Source organism: Corvus cornix, chromosome 3, assembly GCF_000738735.6.
Source record: "Corvus cornix cornix isolate S_Up_H32 chromosome 3, ASM73873v5, whole genome shotgun sequence".
NCBI lineage: Eukaryota > Metazoa > Chordata > Aves > Passeriformes > Corvidae > Corvus > Corvus cornix.
In genome coordinates this window covers 32,155,579-32,169,173 of record NC_047056.1, presented here as the reverse complement: position 1 = coordinate 32,169,173, position 13,595 = coordinate 32,155,579, and the positions used below count along the sequence as shown (strand labels likewise).

At 37.2% G+C, this 13,595-nt stretch overlaps 1 protein-coding gene across 6 annotated transcripts in view; it reads left to right on the top strand.

Annotated features, from left to right (window-relative positions):
* The window catches only part of CEP170 (centrosomal protein 170), a 95,620-nt gene extending 86,406 nt beyond the window's left edge, over positions 1 to 9,214 (top strand). For all 6 annotated transcript variants that reach the window (XM_039568249.1, XM_039568248.1, XM_039568251.1 and 3 more), the window contains 3 exons: positions 2,704 to 2,797; positions 5,629 to 5,680; positions 7,195 to 9,214. In XM_039568249.1, the coding sequence (XP_039424183.1) occupies positions 2,704 to 2,797; positions 5,629 to 5,680; positions 7,195 to 7,481 (433 nt within the window). In that variant the 3' untranslated portion in view covers positions 7,482 to 9,214. The remainder of the gene's footprint in view (positions 1 to 2,703; positions 2,798 to 5,628; positions 5,681 to 7,194) is intronic.
* The last annotated feature ends 4,381 nt before the right edge of the window (positions 9,215 to 13,595 follow it).

Genomic DNA, 13,595 nt, shown 5'->3' with positions numbered 1-13,595 from the left:
CCACTCTCTGTTGCAGCTCAGGATACAATTGGGTCTCTGGGCTGTGAGTGCGCATTGCTGGCTCATGTCCAGCCTCTCATCCTCCGGCACCCCCAAGCCTTTCTCTCCAGGGCTGCTCTCCATCTATTCTCTACCTAGCCTGTGTTTGTGCTTTTATATGTCACAATGAGTTTGCAGGAGTTTTCAGAGGTTGTGAAGGGAAGAGGTAAGGAGGTTTTGTGGTGAGAAGATCTGCACGGTGTTATCAGTGCTCTGCTGTGTGAGTGCAGTGTCATGGGCTTGTCTTGTAGCAGGCACGTGCCTCTTCACTCAGGCACAACCTAAGCAAAGCAGTCATGTCAGTGGAGGTACTGCTTGTTGGCCTCTGCTGTTTGCTGTGCATCCTGCAAAGTGCACCGAAAGAAAAATGGGGATTGAGCATAATCAAGTAAGATTTGCCTCAGAAGGTAGGGAGAAGCAAGAGAAGAAGGCAACAGGCATTTATAAATACATTCTTTTAACTTGAAAAGTATGGTTAGAAAGAGGAAGAGCAAAGTTGAAAGGAAGTTAGAACTAGCTAAAGGAAGAATTCAAAAAGATGAAGTAAAAAGAAATAGGCTTCCTAACTTTATAGTAAAAACAAATTGGCCTGTCCACTTTATAGTTTAAATAATAACAGTTTCAAAATTTCTAATTAATGCTTTCATTTTGTTTCCTTCTTTTTTAATGAAATGACCAATTAAATGAGAACTTTTTAAATTTTAAATTAGATAATTTAATTTTAAAATAGAAGTAAGAACATTAGCTCTAAAAACACCACATACAGAAGCAAAGGCACTAATCACATACATCAGAACATAACATAGAACATGGCAAGCAGGAAGATGAAAAATCACACAATGTCACAATAGCTTACCTTTTTTTTGTGCTAGTGCTGTTTACTGCTAAATAAAGCCTTATTTTCTATGTTCCTGCTGATTTCCAGGGTGATATAAATGCTATTATATTAGAGAAAGTATAGCTGTGTAAGTGTCTGTATACTGAGTCAAGTATTTTGAGAAGTTGCCTTTTTTTTTTAATTACGATCCTGTAAAGGATTTCATTGTCTCTGCTTTGTTTTCTTCTTTTTTTTTAATGTGTATTTGGACTCCTCAATGACAGGCAAACACTAAATTATCCATTATATTTGAACTTCCTGGTATCCAAGTTTGCAGTTGTATGACTTTGAAAGCTTTTTCACTCCCAGAACATAAAAAAATTCGCCAGACATCTGATGATGAACTTTTTCAAAAGATGATGACCCTAGTTAAGGCCATAACATGTTTCATGCTTTCTTCAGTGCAATTTTGATTACTTTTAATTTATTTATTCCTTCCTGAAGAAAAAGTATGTATTAATGTTTACTCCTTGTATGCTTTGTACGTGAATACACCCAAGTCTGGCAGAAGTGGTCACTTGCCTCAATCCCATGACATTGTGTCATCAAAGTAGCACTTCCTTGCAGTGAAACCTCTGACATAAACACGTTCCAAAGCAGCAGGGTGTGAAGACCTCAAAGACAGAAGAGTTAAAGCAGCTTCTGGATGAGTGGCCTACAGACATTTGTGCACTGATAAAATAAGGCAGGGTAGCTATTTTGCAAAATTAGATATTCTTGGCAGGGTAATATATGGAGAATGAAATTCTCCATAGGATATACATAACTGAAGAAAGGTGAACAGAAATGCAGTACTAAGTCTCATAGCTTTCTTTCAAATTCTTAGTCTTTGTGACATTCACTCTATCACGAACTTCCAACTTAAAATTATTTCTTCAGAGACCTAGTTACAGTAACAGTTTCTTTAAAATGTGCTGCTCTTTGACCATGATTTGAAATTGGCTGGTTTGTTTGCTTAGCAGTTTTACTGCAGCTGTTTTTGAACTTTTAACTGTGAAATACCAATTAGAGAAGAAGTGGATTTGGACACCTCTGTGTCATCATGGTGTCACTTCACAGACCTTAAATATCTGCACATTGCTTTTTTTTGCATTTTCTTTTCCAATTGTGTCAATGAAGAAAGTTTAAATTATTATATGACAATGGAAACAAAAATTTTATCAAGCAGGGAACTGAACATAAAAAATAGGAATCTCACAGTATGCTTTGGGGTTTTACAATTTGAAGTGACTTCTTTAAACATTAATACGAGTGATACTCATACTACTAAAACATACATATATATATATATATATATATAAAATTTACATATTAAGACTTTACAATAAAAACTTCTTCTATGAAATGCATTTTTGTAATTTCCTAAAGTGTTTTAATTTTTTATTAATATAAAATACAAGTGTAGAAGTTGAATTCATTTATCTTATGTTTTGCTATTGTTGTAAAATGCAGTATTAATGGGGAATTTTCTCCCTACAGTAAAATAGGTGGCTTTTTAAAAAAAGTGTCAGTGCTGGAGGACAGAATCAGCTGTGTCTGTATATATATACACCAATTACTTAGCTACAGAACTGCCATTTTAATGTCAATAATAATGATTTTGCTGAAAGCCTGTATGCTTCCCTGAAAATTTTAACTGTATGGTTAGATTCTATCAGGTTTCAATATTTTACATTTTACTTCCATTCAGTACTCCTAGTGCTGTTTTCTCCTATCATGTTATTTAATCTTTCAGTTTATTTTGTGGGTTTTTTTCTATTTTAAACATACTGTTGTATTTCTTCTAGAATATTATTTAAGGACAAAGACAGAAACTGGGAAGAAATTGAAAACAAGCTACGAGCTGAAAGTGAAGTTCCTATTGTGAAAACATCAAGCATGGTATGAATCTTCTGGGACTGATTATGCTGCTCATCTAATGGCTAAGTAATCAGTAGAGGAATGTGTTGTTTTCAATGACATAAGGGCAAAAATTGTTAAAAGGCTTTATTTAGACACTAAGTACATTTCAAGAATAAACCTAATCTTTAATAATTATTAAGACTTACTGTCTCATAAAGAAACAAGTAATTGTTCAGGGAAAATTCAGATAAAGAGTGCAGTTAAAGGGATTCAGACTATATATAGACCATCAGTATATTTGTTTAACAAAAGGTAACAACCGTTATTTTGGATGTTAGATTGCTTTTGGATGAACTTGGTTTACAATCTAAAAACTACTTTACCTACTAATCATTAATACTTAGTATATAATACTTAACACTATTAATACTGATTATTAATACTTCGAGAAGTTGTTGTGTTCTAATACACGTGATGAAAATAATCCATAGACACATTGCAATAAAAGGACTCTTCAGTGAAAACTAATCCCATTGGTTTTGTCTGGAAGTGGTAACCATAGGGTGCCCACTAGAACTCCAGCTGTTTTATGTAAAAGCCTAATAACATAAATCAGCTATGGTTTATGGCCCAATTCAGGCCATGTCATGACCAGACTGTGTGACAGTGTGAGGGGACAGACCACACATTGTGTCTCAGTACACTTCTCCTTTGCTTCTAAACACAGAGTGTAGAGTGTGAAAAACATCCTTGCATGTGAGAGCAGGCAGAGCTGAGCTGCATTATCCATCTGCAGAGTCTTGCTCTTAAGAATGTCTGCTTACAGAGGCAGGTTTTTTCCTGGGAGAAAGGTGGGAAACTGCTCACATACTTCATATGGATTGCTCAGAACTCAAATGTGAATACATTTCCCCTGGCATTGAACGGGCTAGCACTTCTCTGTTAGCCCATCATCAGTTATTAAACTCCTCCAGATTGATTTTTCCTGGAAGTATAAAAAATTTGGCCTGTAATTTCTGCAGAATGGTGTATTTATCAAGAGCAATCATTAGTGACTCAGTATTATAATTTAATAGGTTTGCTGATAGTTTCTTAATTAAAAAAATTAATTAAGCAAGTTCATGGAAGTTTCTAATTTTAGAAATATTAAAATATAAGGAGTTTCTCTTATCCATGTGCAGAATAAGATCCAAATTTAATGTTTTATATTCTAACTGCCCTGAATATGGGGTTTTAAGATACTCCTTAAAAAAGAAAAAAGGTTAGTTGTGTATTTATTCCTAAATTCAGCATTTTATTAATTTTTTTCAATGTATTGAAGCGTCTTGCATTGCTTGAAAGTTTTTGGGTTGTTCGGCAGTTTTTTGTCTGTGCACTGATTTTCAAGTTTCTGCTTAGTTTTCAGAGCAATATATTTTCCAAATGCAGTGCTTAATTTCACCACAGAACATTAAAAGTTAAGAGAGACAGTTGTAAGTGATGTTTGTTTTGTCCTTGGAACATTTATGTCCAGCTCAGATGGGAAATCTACTAAAAGATATGACTGCATAAAGATAATCAATCTCTTTGCCACCCCTGAAAATCACAGTACTTAGTACAGAACAGCTTTCTGAAATGGATTAATGGTTTTCTGAAATCAGTGCCTTTGAAAATTCTCAGCTTTAGAATACCACTGACAGCTCTCCTCAGCAGTTGGATTAACACTATTGTCCAGTGTAGGATCCTTCAATTGTAGGATTTACGTATTTATATTAATATAAATATGCTAATTCTATAACTAGGAAAGTGAGTCGGGGAAGTGGTCACAGCATCAAGCCCGCCAGAGTTCCAGAAGCATTTGGAAAATGCTCTCAGGCACATGGTGTGATCCTTTGGGTGTCCTGTGCAGGGCCAGGAGCTGGACACAATGATCCTTGGGGGTTCCTACCAGCTCAGGATATTCTGTGATTCTGCAGCTTAAGATGTAGTACATTTAATGACTGCCATGTTTCTGAGTGTGTTGCTGTGGCTGTGGCTGTGTTAGCACAGTGGAGAAAAATCTGTAAGGCAGAGGAGTGCTGAGGCCCCAGCACTGGTGTGCTGTGCGGGGTCTCATGGTGACAGGGCCAGTGGGTGCAGACAGAACCTTGATGCAGTCATCTCACTGTCTGACTCACATCTCTACAACCTTATAAATCACTCTGTTCCATTTAATACTGAGTTCATCCTGTAACTCTCCTTTCAAGGTCTGCTGTTACTTTGCCTGATCTCTACAGAACTGTGGTGTCTGTAAGTCTGTGCTTGAGCAGAGGTGGCACAGGCAGATGAGCAAGGGTCAGAATGAGGCCTTGTGGACAGCAGCAGGCAGTCAGTGCAGAAGGCTCTGGATTTCTGAGTGGGACATGGCTCTCCAGCCTCCAGCACAGCCACACAGGACCCCTGGGGTACATGGCTGGGCCACCACCAGTAGGGATGTTCTTGATGCCAGAAGGGACAATGCAAATAGCAAATTGCAATTGCTGAAGGTGGGGAGGGTGATTTGTTCACTACTGAGAGGTAGTTTAAATCTCTTCTTCCATAATGGAAATTTCCATTATTTTTCCATCATGGCCTTAAGGTGGGACAGGGGAGATTCAGATTAGGTATTACAAAAATACTTTTCACTGTTAGAGTGGTCAGGCATTGGAACAGGTTGCCCGGAGGGGTGGTGGAGTTACCATCCCTGGAGTTGTTTAGGAGGCATCTGGATCTGACACTGGGTGATGATTTAGTGGTTTAAGGGGTGCAGTGGCAGTGCTGGGGGGACAGCTGGACTTAATACTTCAAGGTCTCTTCTGACCTCAGCGATTCTGTGATTCTATGATAATGAAACATGGTTGTTTCTTTTCTAGGAAATATCATCAATCTTACAGGAACTGAAACGAGTTGAGAAGCAGCTCCAAGGTACAAATCTTTTTTCACTTTTCTGTGGTTGCTTGTTTAAATTTTTTTAATAGACATCAATATGTGTATATGTATACCATGAAACAAAGTTTTTTTTCGCAGTATCAGTTTTATGCATTTATATCATATAACTGCTGATACATTTGATAAACAAACATGGCTGGGCTTTTTTAAAAGCAGAAGAGTGATCATATCTTTTTATATGGGTGATAAAAGGATAAATAAGTAGTCCTGAGAATCCCAAAGGAATTATTTGTGAAACATTCTTAATAGAATATTTTTGTGGGTAAATATTGAAGAATAGGTGATAGAGAATCCTGAGATCAGGCTTTATAATATAAGCTGTTCACATCAGTAATACCCTCATGTGTAGCACAATTCAGTATAAGGAATGCACTGAGACATAATCTGTAGGAAACCTCAAAAAAACCCACAAGTGTCTGTGTTACAATAAAATGAAAATTTAGAATTAGCTCTTGACATCTTCCCTTCACACTGCAAAATCCAATCTTTGTAACTGTGGAGCCCACAGACTACAAAATTGAAAAGTTACTTAGGCTTTTCACACACAAAGTCTTATCTATATATAAAGTGGAAAGAAGTATGTTTTTCTTACAAGGTCTGCTATTTAATTATTTAATATTATTTAATATTGTTTAGTTATTTAATATTAATGTTACATATATTCCATTTATCAAAATAAACTTAAAACTGAGTATTTTTTTAAAAAGAAGTCGCAGTCTTATTTGTGTATTGTTTATACTTAGTTTACTGTTTAATAACAATGGTGGTCAAATGGATTAGTGGTCCATGCTTATCATTATGATGTTAGTTGTAAATTTCTTATCTTTTTTGGTTTTAGTATTCAGATTTAATCCTATTGCAAAACATTTTTTTTAAAAGAATGTTTCAGGAGGAGTCATTAACCACCTTTAGAGACAAATTAGTAATAAATGTTAGTGTATTTTTGAAAATAAAAAAGAGTTCTGTTAAATGTGACAAATATGTTAATAGTATAATTATAATAGTATAATAGGTGCTTCAGTTTGCCCTCACTGAGTAGCTAAATGATTGCTCTTTTATACAAATTTGGTTCAATCATGGAATCAGCAACTATGGCTGTTTACTGGGGGTGAGGTGGAACAAAGCATGATAAAATGGTAACATCAGGGGGAAAAAACCACTTAAATTAAAATTCCCTTTTTCAGTCCCTATGACCTTATCGTAGGTAGTTCATCATCTCTGTTTCCTGTCCACACATCAGGCAGTGTTTAGTTTGTGCAGTTTCATTTCAGCTAAGTTTTAATTTATGTAACTGCTTTTGAATATATGTATCAGTTTACAGCTATGTTGGATACACCATTTCTTTGTCATGGGCAGCACACATAAAATCTCGCGTCTGTCATCATAAAAATAAAAGTGTAAGATAAGGATTTCCATATTTTTATAGTAACAGAAAATTGTATTTTTTATGGCTTCTTCCCTATCCTTCTCATCTTCTCTTGATTGCTTAGCAATTAATGCTATGATTGACCCTGATGGTACCCTGGATGCTCTGAGCAACTTGGGATTCGCCAGCCCCGTGTTACCAGCTCAGCCGAAGCCGAAGTCCAGCCCTGTTTCCCAAGGCCCCCGCCCTCCAGCGCAGCCAAACTGCCAGCCCGAGGCTCGGGCTGCTCGTCCCGCCACCGGCCCTGTGGCAGCGGAATTGGAAAATGCTGAATCCGAGGCAGATTTCAGCATACATTTCAATAGGTTTAACCCAGATGGGGAAGAAGAAGATGCCACCCTGCGTGAGTGACATCTCAGTGTTTGATACAAAAACCTTTCATGTGGAATGTTTAGAAAATCAAGGAAAACTTACAATGTTCGTTTTTATAATTAAAAAAAAAAAAAGGCTTGGTCAAACAGCAGTTGTTTTATTAAACCAGTTTTCTTTAATTGTGATGCTTTGATTGTCACACAAATCCTTTTCAAATCATAAAGATATGCATAGATACAGTGTAGGAAAGCAGATTGTGGCAGGTTTGCCCTTTGTGGTTGTGTGCTTTGCAAAAGAATTATTATATCAGCAGTTTTCCCTTAATAGATTTATTTCTTTTTAAAAGCCATGCAAGCAGTCTAACATTTACTGAAAACCCCAAATCTCTTTGCCAAGCTGCTCTGATGAATGGACTTCCTCCTCTAAGGCTTGTACAGAACTGTTGAACAGTTACATTTGATTCTGAATTAGATGATTTATATAGGAAACATTATCTTTGACTACAATGACACATTACTGCGAAAGTAAGACAGATTTTAGAAAGCATTCATCCTCACGTACTGGAAAATCTCAAACAGTTCTGTGGTTTATGTAACCTTGTTGCTGCGTAAATTGTCTTGGGGTTTACAAATAAGTTCACATATTATGTTTGCACTAAGATTTGCTGGGAGTGGTAGGTGAACATATCGATATCGTTGAACAGCAAGCAGTGTTTTGGTGTATATACAAAACTGATAATACTGTCCTTGTATTATCATTACAGTGTTTTAATCCACTTTCTGAAAAGACTATTTGGCACTTTTTGATCTTCTTCAAAAGTCTTTTTGATGTTAATGAAAGTAGAAGTGTTTCATATCTCATATCTGTCCAAATCTTTGTTGAAACTAGGAAACAAATTTAAACATATAGTAATGTGGGACATATTAAAGCATATTGAGCCAAATGGGCTCTCACCAATCCAAATGCAACATAAGCTTACAGAAGAAATTACTGTTTATTTGGAATGATCATGAGATGTAAAATTTTCTTTAGGGGACTTGGAAATAGAGTTGTCATGATTTGCTTGATCGATAGATGCACTCCCAAGCAAATGGTTTTATTTGCTTCTGTATATTTTCCTGTAGTCTTGCTAGTAAAGCTGTCCCTGTCTTACATATTTAAAAGGATTCTGAACGACGACTGCTAACATGGACATTTTGCTTATTATCACTGAAAAGCAAGTCTATTTAAAGTTTCCTATATAAGCCTTATTTTCCTTATCAGTTGTCCCAGTAACTTAACATTTGGAAATAATAATAAAAATTAAAGTAAATTACTTTGTATTTCCAGAACACTGTAATTTGGAGGAATGTTTTTTCTGTTAAATGTAACTAATAGACTGGAATTTTCTTATGTTTGCATCAATCTCTATATATTAAGGTTAAAGATACAGTTTTGCAGCTTTTTGAAATGGTCTTTAATATTTCAGCAATAATCCTATATGAGATTTGTTTTTAAAAAAACCTACTTTCTGTACGCTTTTAAATTGTACAGGCTTTCAGAAATCAGTAAGAGTTGGACCAGTTAATAAAGATGCAAAAACTTTTTTTGTAGAGATGTAAAAACAAAACCACTAATCTGTTGTATAATGGATTTCATATTTTCTTTAAAAAAAATTAAAAGCAAACAGTCTTCATGTATGACTCAATATGCTCTACTCCAGCTAACTGTGGGAGCCTGAATGACACTAGATTACAGAGGCTACAGGAAAACTTTTTGGAGGTGCAGAAGGGCAAAAATAAATGGAAACTAGAGCTAGGTGTTGAAAACTGAGTGTACCAAACCATCACCATAATTCCTTCTTTTGTTTAATGCTTGGGAACATAATTTTTCTGCAGATTCAAGTGAAAAGTAGGAAATGGCTAGGAAGGATTAAAGGTGCAGGCTCTTCATATGAGATTCTGTTTGTGTTATTTCAGGCATTTTTACTTTTATGTTGTGTAATAAGCATTTTGCATTACTATGTTATTATTTTGTATGGACATGTTCTCCTTATTTATTTTTGTTACATTTATTATGTATGTTATTTTGTTATATGCATTTACAACTCCATTTTTAAATAAAGTGTTTCTGGAACTTTACAAATGTGTGAATATGTAATTGAGAGCTGGGAAGTTCACACAATCTTCCTGCAGACTAACGTGCCTTTACTGAAATAGGAAATTACATTTTTTCATAAATATCTTCTCTCCAGAAAAAGTTCTGTTATTGCTGCCAGTGCATCATTTATTCTGTGCTGACAGTATTGGCTCATTTTCTTGTACTCAGGTTCTTTTCCACACTTCAATTGATTTTGTGTGCAAAGCTAGAGGCAAAAATTATCCAGTATGCCAGTCACCAAACAGTGGCTCTGTTTCCCTTTGTAGAATGAAAGTGAGTTTTAGTGCACCTGCCAGCTGCAACAGTAGATGGTTATCAGACTGCTTTCCCTCTGCTTCATATACTGGAAAACTTTATTGAGCATTCTAATTTGGCTCCAGACTGGTGCCTTTTTTTCTTCTGTCCCGGGTTTGACTCTATGCATTCTTTTCCTGCAAGACACTAAATTGCCTTTTCTTAGCTGGCTTCATGCAGTAACAAAACCTTGAATTTATTAAAAGCTCCAAGAATTTCTTCCCAGGTTAAGCATTTCAGTGTTGCTGAGCTTTGCTGTGGCTTAACATCAGCTGCTCTGATCTTGCTTCTGTGTATTTTGCCTTTATATCCCAGCTTGATGGCATTAAGACAGCACTAATGGCACGCAGTAACACTTGACAGCACTCAGCTCTGGAGGAAATTTTTACTGCTCTTCAGAGATGCCAGTTTAGTATAGTCAAAATTGTGAGAAGGTTACAAGGCTTTCCATTTGTGCAGGACTTTTTCATATTCCCCAGCTTCATGCTCTGCTATGATTTCCTCACTGGTTGCCAGTATCCCTCTGTCTTTGCAGAGGATAGGGGAGTGCACTTCTGGGCTTGTATTCTCATACGCAGACTCCCTGATGTTTAAGTGGAAGTGTAACTCTTCCCATGCGGTATTTTTATATGACCACTCTACTTGGAGCCAAGGTTATGCAGGGTTGTTGTTCAGAAGTCCTTAGGAAATCCAGCCAGATGGCATCAGTCTGTGCTCCCTTTAGACACCAGCAAGTGGTGCTGATGCGCCAGGACACAGAGAAAGCAGAGTTCAAGCCTTTTCTGATCAGCACTGGTGGCTCCTCCCTTGGCTACATGCACTGCTCGAATTCTACACCCAACAGCTACTTGTAATGACGCTCACATCTAGCTGCAGTGTACAGAAATAAAGCTGAGGATATGACTTGTGTGCCTGACCTGATAACAGCAAGGTGGTGTTTCACCACTGCATGTACATTATACCAAAGCAACTGGTACTGCAATCTCAGAAGAGAATGCTGCCCCATACCAAAAACTGACTTCCAGTCAATGCCTGTTGGAAGGCCTTTGTAATTTGAACTGGAGAGATTCTAAGCATAGGAAAGATCTACAATTATTGCTTTGGCATGCAGCCATAAAAAGAAAGGTTGTTCCTTCATGCAGGAATGCATGAAGCAGTCAGTGACATGGTGTGTACAGTAAAAGGAGGCCACTCACTGCCTGCCAAGGAGTTTTTATTCCACCAAGTCTTTTGTATTTGAAGAAACTTACAAGGAAGAAACTTAGCCACTCACCATACAAGTTGCGTAGCTTAATCTTGATGAATAACCAGTTTTTGAAATGTAAGGATGTCACCTTTGACTTCAAATAGAGATAGATCTGTAAATGCTGACAGCATTACAGTCCTGGTAGTTCAACCACGATTGCCAAATATTAAATACATCCAACAATGTCTGTCTTGGCAGTATTGTCCAAGGACAGCTGCCTAATGTTGAAGAGCATTTCCAGCTGCACTAGCTCAGTAATCTTGTAAAAGAAATTTTTGTTTTCAACTTGGTAAGCCTTAGCCAGTGCTGTTCCTGCCAGTGACAGCCAACAAAGCACTGGTTGGGGAGAAAAGCATTTCCTTTTCAGATTCTTTTTTCACTAGTCATATATTTTGGGAGGAAAAGATGCATTTAGCAAAGAAGTGGGATAATGCATCCCTGGAAATACTTTAAAGCAGGTTAAGAGAACTGGAAGCCTGCTGTCAAAGATCTTTACCTGTTCCAATGAGACCAGAGTTAACAGTGAAAAACTAAACCCAGTGCTTGCTTTGTCCTGCTGGCAGTTTCATGAGCAGTTACTATTTTCTGGAATAGTTCTTACCTCATGTCTGAGGAGAGCTCTTAAAATGAGAGGGTGTTACAAAATGCCCTCTCTGGGGCGCTGTATTAAAACAGGTGTTTGTAGTTATTGAATACCCTTATGGCAATATAGGGTGACATTTTCAAGTAATACTTGCCAAGATTATTCAAAACCTAAAGCCTTAAGGGTGGAGTGAGGGGTTATAGAGATTTTTTCGTTTCAGGGGTAGCCCCTACACTTTCACTTACCAATTAACATGTTCTTGCTGAGTTTGCTGCTCTTGTCTATCAATTCCTTAGGGCTAGCATTTTAGACCTATTTCAAAAAATTAGTACACGTGTTTATAAGGCTTTCTGCTACTATGGAATAGCTAAAAGTAACAGAAATCTAAAGATCTTTATATTAAAATACATTTTAATATATTTTGTAAATATTTTATGTAAAAAAATAACAGCTTAGAAGTAGAATTAATTATCTTTCAACCAAACTCTGATCTTAAGGGAAAATGTTATTATTTTAATTAATTTATGTTTTAAACAAAAATGGGCAACATGAGATTTCTAAGTTCTGTATGGACACATGGACCTGTATGAAGCCAAGCACAAAGAACAAGCATTATATATAAACTTACAAAAAGTTACCTGGTGACTTCACATTTCATTTTCAGCATCACTTCTGGGGTAGTATGATTTTTAAGTCAAGATAAATTCATTGAGGAAAGAATACAGACACGGATGTGAGATGTGGTTTGGGTTATTGTAGTGGTTTTGGTTCAAAATATCTATTACTCACTTATTTTGCTTCTGTGAGATAAGAATTAGGAGAAAGCAAAGCAGGCACAAACCTTAAACAGTTGCAGTACAAAGGAAAAGTTTTATTACTAACAGAATTAAAAGTAAATAATTAAAAGAAATTAAAGCAAACCTCCTCTTTCTCCTCCCTCAGGGTTTCAGCTCTTCTTTCTTTACTTAATGTCTGCATCTGTTCTGGAGGAAACTTAGAGCACTAAAAGGGTTAATCTCACCCGTGCCCCGCAGCTGGAATTTGCTTATCGCTGTTGGTCACATGCTCTTTGCCGGGCAGAGGGGCAGCCTCAGCTGAATCTTTGGCTGCACTGGGGGGATGTGCAGAGCCGGGCCGTGCCGTCTGCACGTAACAGGGCTGTGGGGGGCCGCGGATGGAACAGGGCTGCACGGCTCCACGATGGCTGTGTCCCGGCCCGGCCCCACTGGGCCCATCGGGCCCAGCCCAGTTACCTGTCCCAAGGCTGGAAGCAAGAGAGAGCTTTCCCGGGGTTTGTCCATTCTTAAATGTGGACCACAGAGGCATGTCAAGCTTTTTAAGTGGCTTAAAAAATTGTCAATATTCAAACTAGCCAGTTGATAGGTTCTGTCAAGTCATAGAGGAAGCTGTAAGCACCTCTTTGCAAAAGAATCACTTCTGTAGCTATGCTTATCCATGACAGTTATCCATGACTGATTTTGTTGAGCAATGAGGGAAATGACTGCAAATAATTCAGGAGGCTTTAAAAGTATTTAGAAATTAAATACCTTAATAAAGTTATTGAAGAAAATGTCATAAATGGTATTTCCCAGTATAGCAACTGATGCATAAATGAGCAGGCAGAATACCACATTCTCAGCAGACATTATTGGGTTAGGAGACTCAATAAAGTGCAAAAAGTTAAGCAAACTTTTAAAAAAAGCTTCTGAAAGAAATCACATGACAGATGAACAGAAGTCAGGGACAGTGGGGAGGGAACACAGTGTCTCCAGCCAGGGCAGTAGGCATGACTGAACCATGCAGTTGATTCAAGGCAACTTTAGCGCAGAGGAGGGCTGGAAGATGCAGGAGGCAGATAATAATTTGCCTGCAAGAATGGTACTTTCAGAGC